This window comes from Anas platyrhynchos, chromosome 3 (assembly GCF_047663525.1).
Source record: "Anas platyrhynchos isolate ZD024472 breed Pekin duck chromosome 3, IASCAAS_PekinDuck_T2T, whole genome shotgun sequence".
NCBI classification, from domain to species: Eukaryota; Metazoa; Chordata; class Aves; order Anseriformes; family Anatidae; genus Anas; species Anas platyrhynchos.
In genome coordinates, this window is record NC_092589.1 from 31,558,907 (window position 1) to 31,576,609 (window position 17,703).

At 39.8% G+C, this 17,703-nt stretch overlaps 1 protein-coding gene across 5 annotated transcripts in view; it reads right to left on the reverse strand.

Annotated features, from left to right (window-relative positions):
* The window catches only part of SMYD3 (SET and MYND domain containing 3), a 375,834-nt gene that overhangs the window by 335,489 nt on the left and 22,642 nt on the right, over positions 1–17,703 (reverse strand). For all 5 annotated transcript variants that reach the window (XM_038176760.2, XM_027453858.3, XM_072035646.1 and 2 more), the window contains exons 2-4: positions 12,547–12,610; positions 4,068–4,175; positions 2,873–2,930 (exon numbers count right to left, since the gene is read on the reverse strand). In XM_038176760.2, the coding sequence (XP_038032688.2) occupies positions 2,873–2,930; positions 4,068–4,175; positions 12,547–12,610 (230 nt within the window). The remainder of the gene's footprint in view (positions 1–2,872; positions 2,931–4,067; positions 4,176–12,546; positions 12,611–17,703) is intronic.

Genomic DNA, 17,703 nt, shown 5'->3' on the forward strand with positions numbered 1-17,703 from the left:
GCTTCCCGAGAAGTTGCTTGCTTGAGATCACCACCTGTATTTCCAGTTCATATGATTTCCTTCAATGAAATATTTTTTCCTTTATACTTAGATCTCTAATGAAAAAAACTTCTGTGACTTTCATATGCATTCTACCAATAACAAAGGAAAGTAAATCCCAAATTATCATCAACAACCTGTAAATAGTGCAGTAAATAGGAAGCTTGCTGAAGATACAGTGGCAGCAAATAGCACTACAGTGACTCCAGGCTGTGACACCATGCTACAATATTCTTTTGGACTTTGCTTTTCATTCTAAAAGCAAAACTGTTGAGACATTATTTTCACTATATCAAGGTAGCTGTGAAATCAGCAAAAGTGGTTAGCCAAAAACTTTGCATGAGATTATGCAAGTGTCATTATCCATTTGCACTATATTCTGTGAAGTACCAGCTTTGGTTATTGAGGAGTCACAAACACTTTGGAGTTAAGAAGATCACAAACAAATTGTTATTAAAGCTCTTAAGTAAACGCAGATGAAACAGTAGATGTGGGTCTCTCATTTGCTTCCTTGTAAAATAAGGTTAGGGAACAGCTCATTCAGTAACGGTGAGAGCGCCCATCTGACCTGTATCACAGGCTGTAGCAGCATTGCCTTTAGAATGAGGATTGAAGAGAAGCTTCTAGACATGTTTACAGATTTTTGTACCATCTCTCCATTGCAGCTCACGCCTTCTCTCCAGACATGTATCACACCATTCCCCTTGCCTCCAGCCAAGTCAAAGGAAGTTGAGAGCACCTCCTCAGCTGTACTATTAAAACCTCAGTTTTTATGCAATTACCAATTACACAAAAATCTGCACTACAGAAATTGCCATATAATTATTAGTATTTAATTTTTAAAGGAAACCTCTTACCCCAATTCTTCCTCTACCACTGCCCAACCAGCCATTGGCAAGACATAGCACCAAAAAGAGTTGTTTTTTGTTGTTGTTGTTGTTGTTTTGTTTTTGTTTTTTTTCTGGATCTCAGCTGTGTTATGGGGTATAGAAGTCAGTAGTCATCTTTTAACGTCATTGGAACACCTGGAAAAGCTGCTCTTAAATCAGATGCTTATCTAATTCCAAAAAAAAATGTATTATAGAATTTTAGAATATCCATGGCAGAAAATGCTGTTTTGTTTTGTTTTAATTGAAATGCAATCCCTTTATCCTGATCAATTTGTTGCCTTAAGGTCTTTTCTCCTTGCAATTTAGGAGAAGACAACAGAATATTACGATCTAAAGAAATAAAACTTCTTAGTAGTTACTGCATTTTTCCAGTTTATGGTATTTATTTATTGCTATTTAACTATATCAATATTTCAAGCTGTTTTAAATCCAAACCTCTGAATTACATTAAAAATTGATATAATCAAAAAGTTCACGCTACCATCTACAAAATCCCTTTAAACAAGACAGAAGATCGAACTAAGGATGTATTTCTTCCCCTGCATGTCTTCAAACTTCTAGGTACTGCAATGTCTGGAAAAAGTGTTTTCTAGTTCAACAACAGCTCTGCTAAGAGATTGTGATGAACCTCTTTTCCTGTCCCAGCAGCTGAAACTTGTTAAACCACAGATATCTGCAAAATTTTATTTTATTTATATTTTTATCTGCGTAAGATATCTGCGCAATTTCATCTTTTTTTTCCTCCACTGAAGTCATGAGCAAGACAGACACATCCCTTGTAAGTTTTAAATATCTTTCCTTTTTCTGGAACTTATTTTGAAGCTTTATATACTAACCCATAAATATTGAAAAACTAAAACCTTATTATAAAAAAGGTATGTTGAAAATATATGTAAAAAAACGGACATTTGGTAAATTTTAAAAACCAAACCAGCAAAATATATACGATAAAATAAGGAGAAATATTAAAGCCAAATAATGTGGAAGAAATCTTGCTTGCGCAAGACATGCATGTTTTTTCCATTGATCTTTGAACAATGTATTCATCCCCACAAAGGTTTAAGCAGGTGCAGTTTTGTCTTTCACAGAATCACAGAATTGTCTAGGTTGGAAGAGACCTCAAGATCATCGAGTCCAACCTCTGACCTAACACTAACAGTCCCCACTAAACCATATCCCTAAGCTCTACATCTAAATGTCTTTTAAAGGCCTCCAGGGATGGTGACTCCACCACCTCCCTGGGCAACTCGTTCCAATGTCTAACAACCCTTTGGGTAAAGTTCTTCCTAACATCCAACCTAAAACTCCCTGGCGCAACTTAAGCCCATTCCCCCTCGTCCTGTCACCAGGCACGTGGGAGAACAGGTCAACCCCCACCTCACTACAGCCTCCTTTAAGGTACCTGTAGAGAGTGATAAGGTCGCCCCTGAGCCTCCTCTTCTCCAGGCTGAACAATCCCAGCTCCTTCAGCCGCTCCTCGTAGGACTTGTTCTCCAGGCCCCTCACCAGCTTCATCGCCCTTCTCTGGACTCGCTCGAGCACCTCCACGTCCTTCTTGTAGTGAGGGGCCCAAAACTGAACACAGTACTCGAGGTGCGGCCTCACCAGAGCCGAGTACAGGGGGACGATCACCTCCCTAGCCCTGCTGGTCACACTGCTTCTTATGCAAGCCAGGATGCCGTTGGCCTTCTTGGCCACCTGAGCACACTGCTGGCTCATATTCAGCCGACTATCAACTATCACTCCCTGGTCCTTCTCTGCCTGGCAGCTTTCCAACCATTCCCCTCCCAGCCTGTAGCTCTCCTTTGATTCTGTTTTTCATGCCATGTTCTATTATACTACAGTAGCAGACTTTCAGAAGGCAAGGTGCAATAAGATAGGCTCGCCATTCTGTAAAACAGAATTTGGAATCATTTCCTGCTATATGGTTGGCAATTACTTACTTGACTGAAGATCTGAAAAAGAGTAGAGTCTCTCAGAAATGCATACTGATTGTCTAAGCTGTAGGGAAAAACAGATAATTAACACTTACACAGCATGTTTTATCTTGAAAACATTCTACAAATTGATTATTCAATGTGATATGCCTGTAAGATAATTAGATAAGGGTAACAGCATCAACATAAATCTGGTCAATCCATGCTTTCTGTAAACTACCATAAAAATACTTTTTTTTTTTTTTTGGTGTTACGACACTTTCTACTAATATATTTTCTTGACTTTGGCAGCTTACCCCTAGTAATTTACTTTGGCCTTTCACACTATAATTGAAAGCAATTTATGAGGTTAGCAATCTCAGATTTCATGAGACTATAATTAATGCATAGCATAGCTAGGTACATATTTGCCCTTTAAAAAACATGCACACACTCCTCCCAACAACGTACAAATGAAGATATTAAAATCACATTTTATCATCTCAGACCACTACAAATGTGCACATTTTTATTCAAGGACAGCACCGTGGCAGGGTCAGAAAAAATAAATAAAAGAAAAAAGCGGTAAGTCCTTTTTGATTTACCATCCCAATCATAAGCCTAATTACCTAACTGAAAATTTAGTCCACATAATTTAATCATATTGTTGGAATGTCAAACATCCTGGGCTTCCAAAAAAGTATAGAGAAAAAGAAATCAAATCAAGATTAAGAGAACTCAACAATAAAAGGATGGGATTGTGCCCCTAAAGAAAGGACTAGCTAACTGCATGCCTGTCCTTACTACCGATATAGAAGGAAAAAAAAAAGAAGAGGTTCCCACTGAAATTAATGGAAGCACCAATATCTTCAAGAGTATGAGCCAAAAAAAAGTGTGTCCTTCTCTGCTTTCTTTCTAGACAGAAATAAGGTTAGGATGATACCATACTCACAGGCAGAAAACTTCACAAACAGACCTCTTAAATTTAAGACCTCTTAAACAGACATCTTAAAGTTAATTATGTCCATTTTAGTATCTCTTGATACTTTCAGCATTTCTGCAAGTTAATCGGTAGCCTTGTAATGCGATATGCAGCCCAATTTTGTTCAGCAATCCTAGTCACTTCGGCTTTCTAACTTTTAATTACATTAAAAATGTAACGGGAAAAAAAGTATTTATCTGGAACTGTTACACTGAATACATCTAAAAAAACGTCACTTACTAGTTTAAAAACAATCCTGCCAGCAAGTCTGACGGAGTCTGGAGGAAAATTAGGCTTGATGCTCTTAAGACACTTGCACTCTTGCTTGTGGTCCAGCCAAGCTTCTTTCTTTTTTTTTTTAAGAAAGAGAAAGAAAAAAAAACGTTATTTTCCAAAACTTATACCCTGTTTTATGTACTTCTATATATGCACACACGAACTTATACAGGCACAGCAATAAGCATAGTCAGCCTGGCCTCTGGCCGGACCAGGGACACAGAACCAGAACAGCATCAAGGCCAATCGGGCCGGGGCAGGAACCCCCCCTCAGCTCCCACGGGCAGGAAGGAGGCAGCCCTTCCTCAGGTACTGACACCTACTGAATTAGCAGCTGCTACCACAGGCAACATCTCATGCTGACTGCCAAAAAACCAGCAGCACACATGCTGTACCAAAACAGCCTAAGACTGCAGCTATCACTCAATTGTAGAGAAGCACAGGCTGGATTATCTATTCAAAACACCTTCATCAAGCCATTACTTCCTTTAACATAAGATTAATTGTGTACTAGACATTGGAGCTACAGTAGTGCAGGTCACACAAGAGGACTGCCATTTTGCTGCCCCAGAATTTTACTTTACTTTTAACAACAATAAGAGTAGTAAAAACAAAAACATTCTCAAGTTCCCCATTCAGTTCTTGATCTATGCAATCCTTACTCTGTCTGTTGCATGCTACTCTCCAACAGCACAGTTCTTACCATACTTGTTCAAATACTATCTTCTTTAATGCATAAAAAGGAGGGTACTGAGAGAAGTGGCAAAGTGGCCAAGACGCTTTCCATCATTTATCAGCAGTCCTGGCTATCAAGGGAAGTCCCACTTGACTGGAGGCTAGCAAACATGATGCCCATCTACAAGAACGGCCAGAGGGTAGACTTGGGAAACTGTGGGCCTGTTAGTTTGACCTCAGGACCAGGGAAGCTCATGGAGCAGATTATCTTGAGAGTCATCACACAGCATTTGCAGGGCAAGCTGGTGGTCAGTCCCAGTCAGCATGGGTTAATGAAAGGCAGGTCCTGCTTGACGAACTTGATCTCCTTCTATGACAAAGTGACACGCTGGGTGGATGAGGGAAAGGCTGTGGATGTGGTCTACCTTGACTTCAGTAAGGTTTTTAATACTGTTTCCCACAGCATTCTCCTCAAGAAACTGGCTGCTCTTGGTTTGGACTAGCATACGCTTTGTTGTGTTAGAAACTGGCTGGGTAGCTGGGCCCAAAGAGTCGTGGTAAATGGAGTCAAATCCAGTTGGAGGCCGGTCACTAGTGGTGTTCCCCAGGGCTCAACACTGGGGCCAGTCCTCTTTAATATCTTCATCGATGCTCTGGATGAGGGGATCGAGTGCACCCTCAGCAAGCTCACAGACAACACCAAGTTAGGTGCATGTGTCGATCTGCTCGAGTGTAGGAAGGCTCTGCAGGAGGATCTGGATAGGCTCAACCGATGGGCTGAGATCAACTGCATGAAGTTCAACAAGGCCAAATGCCAGGTCCTGCACCTGGGGCGCAATAACCCCAAACAGAGCTACAGGCTGGGAGATGAGTGGTTGGAGAGCTGCCAGGCAGAGAAGGACCTGGGAGTATTGGTTGACAGTCAGCTGAATATGAGCCAGCAGTGTGCTCAGGTGGTCAAGAAGGCCAACAGCATCCTGGCTTGTATGTGGCAGTGCAGCCAGCAGGGCTAGGGAAGTGATTGTCCCCCTGTACTCAGCTCTGGTGAGGCCACACCTCAAGTACTGTTTTGGGGCCTTTGCTACAAGAAGGACATCGAGGTGCTTGAGCGGGTCCAGAGAAGGGCGACAAAGCTGGTGAGGGGTCAGGAAAACAAGTCTAACAAGGTGAGACTGAGGTAGCTGGGCTTGTTCAGCCTGGAGAAGAGGAGGGTCAACCTTATTGCTCTCTACAGGTACCTTAAAGGAGGCTGTAGCAAGGTGGGGGGTTGGACTATTCTCCCACATGCCCAGAAATAGGAAAATAGGGAATGGGCTGAAGTTGCACCAAGGGAGGTTTAGATTGAAAATTGGGAAGAACTTCTTTACTGAAAGGGTTTTTAGGCCTTGGAATGGGCTGCCCAGGGAAGTGGTTCAGTCACCATCCCTGGAGGTCTTTAAAAGATGTCTAGCTGTAGAGCTTAGTGATATGGACATGTTAGTATTAGGTCAGAGGTTGGATTAGGTCATCTTGGAGGTCTTTTTTAACCTAGATGATTCTGTGAATATGTAAAGATAATGTTAAAACTGTACAGAAACCTAGAAGAAATACCTCTAATTTTGTTTCCATGTTCCCCCTATACAATTTTCTTTACCTTTGTGCAACATGCTCATTTGTGCAATGATAGCATCAGCAGCTTAAATTGATATCCCCATTCAAGCTGAGTTTTTAATTCAGTAAGTAAATGGGCTCTGATTCTCATTTTATTGTGGCAAGAAGAGATGGAGCTGTGCGTTCCTCAAGACTGGAGATAACTAGAAAGGAGGCTAAAACTCCCTGAGCTATCCCAGTTCTGATGCAGCTGCTCTAAAGCAACGATCAAGTTCCCCATGCCGAAAAAAAAACACTCCCAAAGCCACCTGACCTGGTTAGGCATTAACATCCACTGTTGGCAGGACCAGTGATGATATGTCCAGAGCTCAGAGACCAGGAATGGTTGCAGTAACCAAAATTGACCAAAATAGAAGGAACCAAAGAGGATATAGCTGCATGTACTACTTGGACCTGATTTTTTTTAATTCATGGATCACTTTTATCAGAATGGCTTACAATGAGTAACATTGTCAGAGCAGAGAAGGAATGACAAGGTTAGGGAAGGCAAAGCTGCTATATATTGAAATGTGTCTCCCCCCCCAAGTCTGTGCAGAAGAGCAACAAGGAGTTTCTAGGAAAAAGAAACTCATGCTGGAATACAGAGTCAATGTCTGATCATCTTTTTATTTTCTGCCTTCTGTCTTTCCAAGCTCAAAATTCTGTTTATACTTTAAAAAACGTCTTCAAGACCATCTTATGTAAAGACTTACTATGTTAATATTTAATACATATATTTGTAGTATAGGTTTGAAGACACTGAGCTTTTTTTTTTAATACCTTTTTAAAAGCAAATTGGAAAAATAGGACACAGCAAACAATTGTTAAGGTGACAATAACTCTGAATAACCAAAAGCTTGTGAAGGTGACATTTTCTCACAGACATGCATTAAGAAAAAAAAACTCAAAACACCAGCTTTTGTAAGGTAACTGCCACATGGAAAATAATAAAATATCTACTACAAAGCAATTATACATTCAGCAATAAAAAAGAGGGAACAACAGTGAAATGTACAAGTCCACATCACACCTGTAGACACTGACATTCCAGTTATAAAGATTACAAAGCCTATCATGCAATATAATGCAATATATTTTTTTAAGCTGTATTGAAGCAGGGTAATTGTTTCAGGTAACCAGACCAGCACCAGTAGCATTGTTCTGTTTCATTGTGGGTTCTCCCTCCGCCTTTGGCTTACACATAATAAATAAATTGTAATTTTTATTTCCTTCAGATACATAAGAGATTTCTGATTTCATTTCCTTTACCCATAACTCTACAAGGGGAAAAAAATGACATCAAGAAGGCATTAATCCAAAAACAGTTAGTGCTGCACACTGTCTGACAAATAAAAGCTAAGTATCTACCGGTGAATAGAATTACTCTTGTCTAGAAGAAACAAGGTCATGCTTGTAAATGTCCAGACGTCATTCTCTGTAATATAATTATATTGGCATTTTTATACCACTTAAACTAAAATTGTTCTTTGGAACAAGCCTCTATCTGTCATTTTTTTTCCTTACATAAATACTGCACAGAATTTCAAGTATGCTAAAGGTGACATTAAAATGATTAATAGCATACCCAACCAATAAAGCCCTAATGAGACAAAATATGCAGTACCACACAGCATAATATGTCACGTTTCTTGGAGATGCATTTCCCTATGAGAACAATGGTTATACCAGATGCTTTCTTCTAAGCAGTGTTTGGCTGCAACTGATGCCAAGAAGGAATCATATTCATCTGCAGGAAGCCTGCTGGAACAGGGACTGCCACTCACTTCTTCCCTGCTGACTAGGGGGGAAGCTCCAAATACATCAGGTGTAATGAGTTGCAGCGCTATTCCTTCTCACTATCAATACAACAAGGATACAAATTACAGAACTATATGGACTATGAAAACCTGTGATCCTGGAGAGACTTAGTTTTAAAGCTAGTCTCTAATGATAGTTACTGCTGGGTTTATGTTAGTCCCACGGTTCTCCACAGGAGGTTTTCTGAACTCTGCATGTTCTGGATTTCAGGCAGGGGTTTTACATCCCCAAAACAGCATGAGTGCAAATACTATCCTGCAGACCACCTGGTCTGGCCCTGCTCCCTCCCTGTCAGGGAAGTCCTTCCAGTTTTTCCAACATATATACCACCACCACCACCCTCCCCATCAAAAACAAACGCTCCCAGAAGGAAGCAAGCAAAGCAAACTGCAGGGAAGTACAGGGCAGTACCTGGCCGTCCTTCCACAGACTTCATTTCATTTAGAAACTAAAAAAGAAAATCCCTCCTAGGTCAGTGTCTCTCATTCAAGCCCAGTGTATCCCATCTGCAATTCCTCAGCCTTTACTCAACTGAGAAGGGACGAGAGCCCAAACTGCTCAGAACTTACTGCAGTGTAGAGCTGCTTACTGGTGGCAGACTGAGAGCCTGCCTGGCCAAACCAATATGCAAACACCAGCACACAACCATGTGTCACTTAATGCAGCCCCAGCATCACCTCCTGCTGGCTCAGGGCACCGGCACAAACACCTCCATCTGCCCACAAGATCTTGCCTATCTTTCAGCTGACCTGTTTCGCCTTCACAGAGATGCATGTCTGTTCTTGCACTGAGATATACTATCCCACCTCCAAATAGTCCCTAATCCTAGGAAAGACCCTAAGCCATTATTTACAAAATTAAGGTTTCCCCTCATCTCCTCTACAGCACCAAAAGAAAAGCGGAATGTTGCCTGCAGATTAATGCACTCATGGAAAGCAATTAAAGACTACATCTCATCCAAAAAAAAAAAAAAAAGTTGAATATTTTCCCATCGGGATGTAATGGCTATTTAAAAATGTCAGAATTTGTAGTTTCCAATGGATTGTTCAATTTTTACAAAGTGTCTTATTATTGAAATGACTTCATAAAAAATATTTCATGATGGCATATTCTGAATTCTTCCTGAAGTGACTCCCCCACTTGTTGAGGATTTTCATTTACATCACTGGTCCCCAGTCTATGGGACACACCAAATTAATAAACACTGCCGGAGGAGATCACAACAGTGCTTATAAGGTGAAGCAGATGTGGTAACTATGTTTGGAGAGACACAAAACATATCTAACACTGCTAGTAAATTAGGGAAAATAGGTATCAGCAGGTGGGAAAGGTGCTGCAGCAGAGAAGTGTCAAGAAGGGGCAAAAGTCAATGAGGTCCAACTAAAAAAAAATAAATAAATTAAAAGACCTACATAAGTGATTCTGAAATAAGAATTCAGTGTAACAGGTCAGCCTAAAGAATCTCATGTTCACTTCCAGTCCCACATTTGTTTTGTTTGTTTATTTATTTATTTAAATTAAAGTGAAACCAAACAGGTTCAAACCGGCCTGAAAAGAGATAACAGGGATTTCTTAAATTTGGCACAATACACTCAAAATATTCATTTTCAACATAATGAAGACTTCTGCAACTTGAACTCCAATTCCCATGTAGTTTTGTTCTCTACTCCTTGTCATACCCACACACCTCCTTGAAGGATAACACTTTGCAAGGTAAGTGAAGCATCTTTCAAAAGTGTGTTTCTTCCTTTACATGCTAGGGCAAAGACACTTTCTTAACCACCTGATATTTTAAGCAAGTGAAGATTCCTACAAGAAATCTTTAAAATGAACTGTTAAAATCTTTTAAATGAGCTTTAAAATGGCTCATTTTGGTACATCCTAACATTGAAATCCCCTGCTGAATGTAGTTGCTTCCTTCAAAATCTACCTTTATCATAAACCTAGTTCAGCTGCTCAGATTAATGACTTTTCTTTTTTGAAAGTCAGTTTACTTTCTTATTTGACTTCCTGTATTAACCAGAAAACTCCAGAATCAAATCTTTCTTCAACTAAAGTGTAAATTGTAAATCCAGCTGTACAATATGCATTTCTAAGTTGGTCTGTATTTAGAAAAATAAAATTGTCCTGTTTTGCCAATGTTCTTTTTAAATCTGAAAACTGCAATTTGATTTAATACCCTGCTGTTTATTTTGCTCAGCAATTAGTTCAATTACAAATGCACATATTAAGCAATTGCACTAAATCTACAGAGGCTGAGTACAAAAGCTTGGGCTTGGCTGAGAAAATCTTTGCTAAGGGCTGCTATAAAAGCAGAGCTGCAGAGCAGTTTAGATAGCTTTTCAAAAGAAATATGATATAGTGGACAGTACTTAAGAGAAAATGGATCTGATTGGTCTGAGTTTTATTCATATCATTTGCCCTGAGCTGTCAATCCCAATAAATTCCGTTTTGTCTAGAAAAAAACATTTTTACAGTTATTCTCAATTGCCACCTAATATATGAAAGCACTATATAATATAAATTCAATATTAATGTATTGATATTAATAGCACATGATACTATGTAACAGTAAATACATAACATGTTAAGTGCAGATGACTTACAGGAGCTCTAGCCTGCGTCACTGAAATCAATACCTACAGTTGTGGAGCTGGCTTCAAGCACAAGATGCCTAGAGCTGGAAGCCAAAAGCAAAGATGCCCCAGATGACTTCAGATGATCCAGTGCAAATCTTTGAAGTGTGTTCACATACATGTAATTATTTTCTCAAAGGAAGCCCGATTTCCTAGTTTCACTGCTATTACAACTTAGGCTATAAGAGGCTACTGTGTTACACCTTGCAGGTTTGCTCGTGCAGGTCAGTGCCAGCACAGGGAGTGCTGCATGCTGTTGCATTCCACATTAGACTTGCCAACAGAAGATTTCTCAAAGACTCTCCTGACACATATTTGTTTTGAACTTACCTTACAAATAACTCTGGTCTTTTATATTCTTCAGTGATATTTTTCCATAATAAATCTACTTGTGGCATTATTATGGATGCTACAGTAAGCACCTAATGTACATTGTGCGCATTTGCTGTACAATGAATCAAGATGACATATCTTCCTCCTTTCTACCTCCATATGTTTTAATCCCAAAAAGGAGGGGTTTCTGGCCTGTTGAGAACGTTGCAGATCATACTAAGGCAGAATTGCTTCCAAAGCACATAAGATGTGAAAGGATCATTTGAAGGTCAATGACGGCAGTTAAATTCCTATACCTTTGATAGAAGATCACTACTACTTCATTTCAACCATTAGTTGTCTTTCTTCACTTTTCTCTATTTAGGAAAAACAACCAAATTACCACTCAATGCTAGGAGCAATGATGTAAAAACTGAAGGGTTCTATAAGGCAACTATACGGTTTCAATCTCAGGTGCCAGGTTCTATACCATATCACACCTTACGCAGTCACCCACCCGTGTGACCATTTGATACCATGTCCTGCCAACTTCTGTGCACAAGCTCCAGTGACAAAACAACCCAAACACAAAAACTCAAGTTTTAGGGTTGAACACCATTAAGAAAGGTTTCATAGGATAAAATCATAGGATAATTAACAATTGGCAGGGATCTCTGGAGGTTTCAAGTGACAAAACAGGGTCAGCTCCAGGGTCAGACCCCACTCAGAGTTTTGTCCAGCAGGGTCTTGAGACCCTCCAAACACACTGATGGCACAACTACCCTAGTGAGCCTGTTATATTTCTTTGCTGTCCTCAAGGTTAAAAAGTTTTTCTTTTTATTGCACCTGCAGCGGTCTTCCTTCAACTTATTTCCATTGTCCCTTGTCATCCCACCACCCATCACTGTGGAAAGCCTGGCTCCATCTTTGTGATATCCTCCTCAGAGCTACAGTTTTGCCCAAGGCTCTCTTCTCTCCAGATTCTCACAGCTTTCTTCCTCTTAAAAAAGAGGGAACATCCTTTATCATGGAAAAGATTATTCTTGAAATACAGATTGTTTTACTGCAAAACTGACTTAGAAACTTCAGCCTGCAACCAGAAGTCTTCCTCCCCCTCTAACCAAGCATAGCCAAACACCACACATTTCATCTTGGTTCCTTCTTTATCTCTGATTACAATCAGGTATTTGCCAGTCTTATATTTGTAACTATGAGAAAATTTAAACAAGGCGACATGTTTGCTCTCCATCTGTAACTACAAACAAAAAAATTTGGAGGTGTGACAGTGTGGAAAATGTATGGAGACCCTGTAAATTAAGCATTCAAATGCTTGTTTTTCTTCAGTGCTTTATAGCTGTAATTTTTCATCTTACCTGACAAGATTTACCACAGTATTTAGCAACCTTGCACTGAGAGCATCTGTGCAGATGTTCATTCCTATTTGAAAAAAAACAAAAAAGAAAATCAGTTATAAACATTAAAACTCTATTTGTATTTATCTTACTTATATAACTGACAGTTTTCAAATATTCCAAGGCAAAAAAAAGTATCTGGAATAAAAGGGGAACAAAAGAAAAGAGTAGTCTAAAACGCATTGTAGCATGAGAAGAAATGACACACTTAAATACAAAGCGATTTGCACAATCCTTTACACATAGGACTCAGGATACCTGGGGCCACTTTGGATCCACAGCAAAGATATCTAACATACCTTTTTTTGTGCCATACAGCTACAGTCCCAACGAGTTCGACTTTGTAGATGTATAACTAGACATTATAACTGGAGTTAAGCATAACAGGTAGAAAATAACGGTCTTGGGTCTTGCAGCAGGAGTCATTATCTGTCTTAATGAAGACCTTACTGTGAAACTGCAGTTATGATATCAAATTACAACTTCATTGAGGTTGACTTGTAAACAGAAATTTGTCTTAAGAAAATATTTCTGGTTCTATTTCTGGTTCAAGTAAATAAAAGATTTATTTCAGACCAGTATAAACAAGACAGATTTTTATGCTCCCATACCCTCAATTTCCTGTAGAAAATTGAATGTACAGATCATTAAAATCAAGTAACAATCTTTTAATATCTACTGTATGAAAAGCACAATTTTGTTGCACAAGATTCTGTATGTATTCCTGTTAACTACGAGGTTAAATGCAATATAGAAACATTTCATATATCAGCATATGTTTGCTATTGCCTCCCTTACCTTCCCACCTGATAAGTGAGTCCTGGAGACTGAAAAAAACTAAGCAACTCTTAGATTCCTGTAAACCAAATCTAAAACCCTGTGCATGCATAATAGGTTTTTGATTTTAAGGTACAATCCCTGAGGACAATTCAGAGATAGAAACAAGTCTGAAATCTTCATTTTGCCAGCCAGGGAGAGCTGCTTCATTTTCAAGGTTGAGCAATGACACACCTTTAGCCAGCCTATGACAGAGAAGTGTATTTCCCATTCCAGATTAAAAGTGCATATCAGAGTTATTTAGGGAAAAAAAATACTGCAGTAGAAAAATTACTGTAGACAACAGAAAATGAAAAGAAATGCCGTTTGGAACTACTCATTGATTTGGATATCAGAAGCAGTCCAGGTATAAATAAATGCTCACAAACAACACATGCAACTGAATTCCCACCAAGACAAGTTTTGACAGACATTTTTAATACTGAGCAGCATATTTCATCAGGGACAAAAAGAATCATTTTTAAGATACCACTCGCACCTTCTTTCTAGATGTTTTTCAATTAACAGCATAGACGAACACTTTTCAAACCTTTCAAATTGCTGAAAGATGATGCTACAAGAATATTAACTTGCTTTGTTACCTTTCAAGTCTGCCAATAAACTTTCCAAATCAGATTCATCATTGGCAATGCTGTCACTAAGAAAATCTGCCTACCAACCAAGATTAAAAGAGTAAAACAAAACATCTAGAGCTTTGGTTTGATGTTTAGCTGTCCATCTGCATGACCATAACCTTCATGACTGACACTCCGCAGGTTGCCTCTGCTTTTCTCTATAGTTCTACTTCATGTAGCTTTACAGAACCACAGAAAGTCATGAAGGCTCTTCCAACCTCTTCCTTGATACCTTCTTTATACTCAATATTTTACACCTATGCTAGCAGACTCCATCAGATTCAATTGTTGCTTTTTGCTGCAGAATGACTGAGCAGAACATTTAAGGCAGACTTTGTTTATTCTAAATACTATCCATCTAAACGCAAGTTAGGATTTAGCTAACGCAGCATTTCCAATGTCAGTCACATACACATTAAAGTACCAATCTGGCGGAGTATCAACCAGCAGGACACAGATTCCCAGAGCAGAGTAATTCTAACTTCGCAGCCAGAACTTAAGTGAATGAATGTCCATAAGTACTGGAGAACTCTCCCCTAATGATTTCACATCCTTCCATCAGAAGACTAAATCTGACAACATTAATAAACTGCAAACAGGCCTTGCCTTGGTATACTTTTTCTAAAAGATGCCAGGATTTACTGGGATCATTGATGTGAAGTCACGAACACTTACTTGCTCTTTGTTTTGGCAAACAATTAGTGGACCTGTTGCCACAAAGCACCGAACTCCTTCAGCACCTGCTGGAGTTTCAGTACTTTACAGGATTAGATCCATTGTATCTTTTTTCCCTATAGATTTCACAATGCTGCAGTAACAAACAAATATGCAGAAAAATCTAGGCATCAGCACTTGAAACTTGGAGTTTTGCCACACTGACACCACCAGCCAGATTATTTGAATAAGGTGACTCTCTGCTGTCACTGCATAACAAATGAACAACCCATTCATCTTTTGGGGTTTCCCTGAATGACATTCAGATGTAGGATGGCACTAACAGACTGGAATGCTGCACCTACTGATCAAGTTGTTGCTTTTCCCTACCCCCAGTCCTGTCCTCCCTTGTGGACTAAAAGAAAGATCTTAGAGCATCCATGGGTCTTGCAACATGATATTTTAAATGAAAAGGAGTGTGATCTAACACACTTAACTTGAATAAAAGAATTCAAGAAAAAAAATAGTGTATACATGATTTATATGTTCTAGAACACTTTAAAAAGTGGGATAATTTGCCTAGTTTATTCCTGTAGTTCTCAGTATTTTAGAAACATAAGATCATTAAGGTTGGAAAAGACCTCCAAGACCATCTGGTCCAACCATCACCCTACAACCACTGTCACCCACTAAACCATGTCCCTAAACACCAGGGCCAACCTTTCCTTAAACACCCCCAGGCACAGTGATGACACCACCTCCCTGGGCAACCCTTCCCAATGCTCAACTGCTCTTCCTAAGAAGAAATGTCTCCTGATTTCCAACCTTAATCTGTTACAGACTTTATTGAAACAAAGTCACTGTTAAATACAGCTGTGCATTTCCCATCACTTGTAAATATCACCCGGAGATGACATCAGGTTACCTCCAGGGTATGGATGACATCTCAGCTGATGCGATCCACCTGAGTCAGGCTGCAGAGGCCCTACCAGTGCCACACCTTGCCCTGCTGAAAACAAATGAGCAGTTAATCAACACACTCCAATAACGACCTGGCCCCAGTGAATAGGAGTATTTTGGTTTGCTGGGGAAGAGCCTAAGATAATTAAAAAACACTGAAACCCAACCAAACATGATTAGGCTACTTAATTTATAATGAAAATGCATCTACACTTCTCTGGTGATTGCAGGCACTTGACTTTCAGCCCCCGCTCACCAGACAAGTGTTAGATGTAACACAACATTTGATTACCAGGCTACTCTCACCACTCCTTGCTGTACAATTTATTCACACTTCTGATGCTGCCACAGCTTGCAGGACAAAAGGGCAATCTCATGCAAATTCCCTACTGCGTTTTTGTTGTTGATACTGTTTTTCAGTTAATAATCCTGCTCTACAGTACACGTTACAAAAGAGATGCTCTTTCAGATGCATGTCAGGTAGGGCTAATTTCCTGAACAAATTATCGGACCTCTGATTCAGTCGAACACATCAAGTGCATGATGCCTACTTGGATTTTCTAAGTGCGTGCATTTCAGATTCATCACAAAGTGAAAGCAATCGATACCCACAATAAACACATTATTCATCATCCTACTAGTACATTTTTGTCTTCCAGAAATAAAAATAAAGATGCTAATAACAAACAGCATTTTTAACTTAGTAGATACGGGAGCAGCAGGGTTACATGCAATGCAATTACCACTTCCTTCCTCCCCTCTCCCAGCAGATGGGTAACGCCATGGTATGGCACAGGTGATCATCCACATGGGCACCAGCAATGGTGGGGGCATCTCCAGCATGCCAAAACTAATAGCATGGCTCCAGTGACAAGGACAAAGCGTGCTGGGGGAAAGCCTGGACAGGGGAAGTGCCTGGGCACTCCCAAGCCTGCCAAGCCCCTGGCACACCCCAAATCCGAGCCCTTGGCAAGCTATAAGGGCAGCAACCCAAGCCCAGGGCACCACCTTCATGCGGCTTCCCCTTCCCTCCAGCCTCAGGCCCATTCTGCCATCACAGACATGCTGGTGGAAGAGAAGCCACTGGCTCATCTGCCCTGTGGTCCCTACTTACGAGGCTGCTGGGGTCTCATCTCACCCCTGGAGCCTACATGCATACTATGAGCAAGAACTCTTTGAAATCCATGCCCCAAAAGTCATACAAAAATGCCACAAAATGCCCCACTTGCACACTTAAGAAAGCATATCAATTAATTTTAACATCAAAGCAGCACTAGGGAGAAGTAGCTTTTCAAGGGGTAGTTAGAATGCCCGATGTTTAAATTAAAATATAGTCACCACAGCTACCCAGACTCATTTATTCAAGTGAAATCTAAGAGAGACCTTTCATATACAAAAAAATACTTTTTTTTTTTTTTTTTTTTATTTCCAAGTACATCGATCATCTACTTTACACCTGAACACACTAAAGAAGTGGTATTTGCCCAGGAAAGAAAAGGGAGAAAACATGAATAATCACAGCACTTGGCTTGCAGCAAAAGTTCAGACACTTGTGCTCTCGTGCAAACCACCTAGTAACACAAGCAAAAATACAGCTTATTTGGCATACCAAGTCAACTTCCCACTGCTTAAGTCTTGGCTTCTGAAGTCTCACGTACCACCTCAATTGCTCACATTCTCTGCTATTTTCTGTATTTCTTGTTACTACCAACCTTGTATTTAACACCCTGAAATGTTTTTGGATACTTTCTATAAGCAAAAAAAAATAATAATAATTCAGATAGATGAGGGGAGAGAGCACCCTTCAGCTTAGAATGAGCCTCAGTTCTGTTCAGATTTTACAACTATCATCTTTATTACATATATGCTACCTTTATTTGGCTTAAACATGCTGGGTCTTATTATTTCAACAAACTGGGTGTTCCGGATACTATTCCTTGTCTGCTTCTGTGCATCTGTTATTATCTCCCCTAATTCTCCTCCTGCAACTTCATTCTTCCAAAGAATGCCTGGTCCAAAAATTCTAAGTGTTCTCCAAATAAAACTGTTGTAG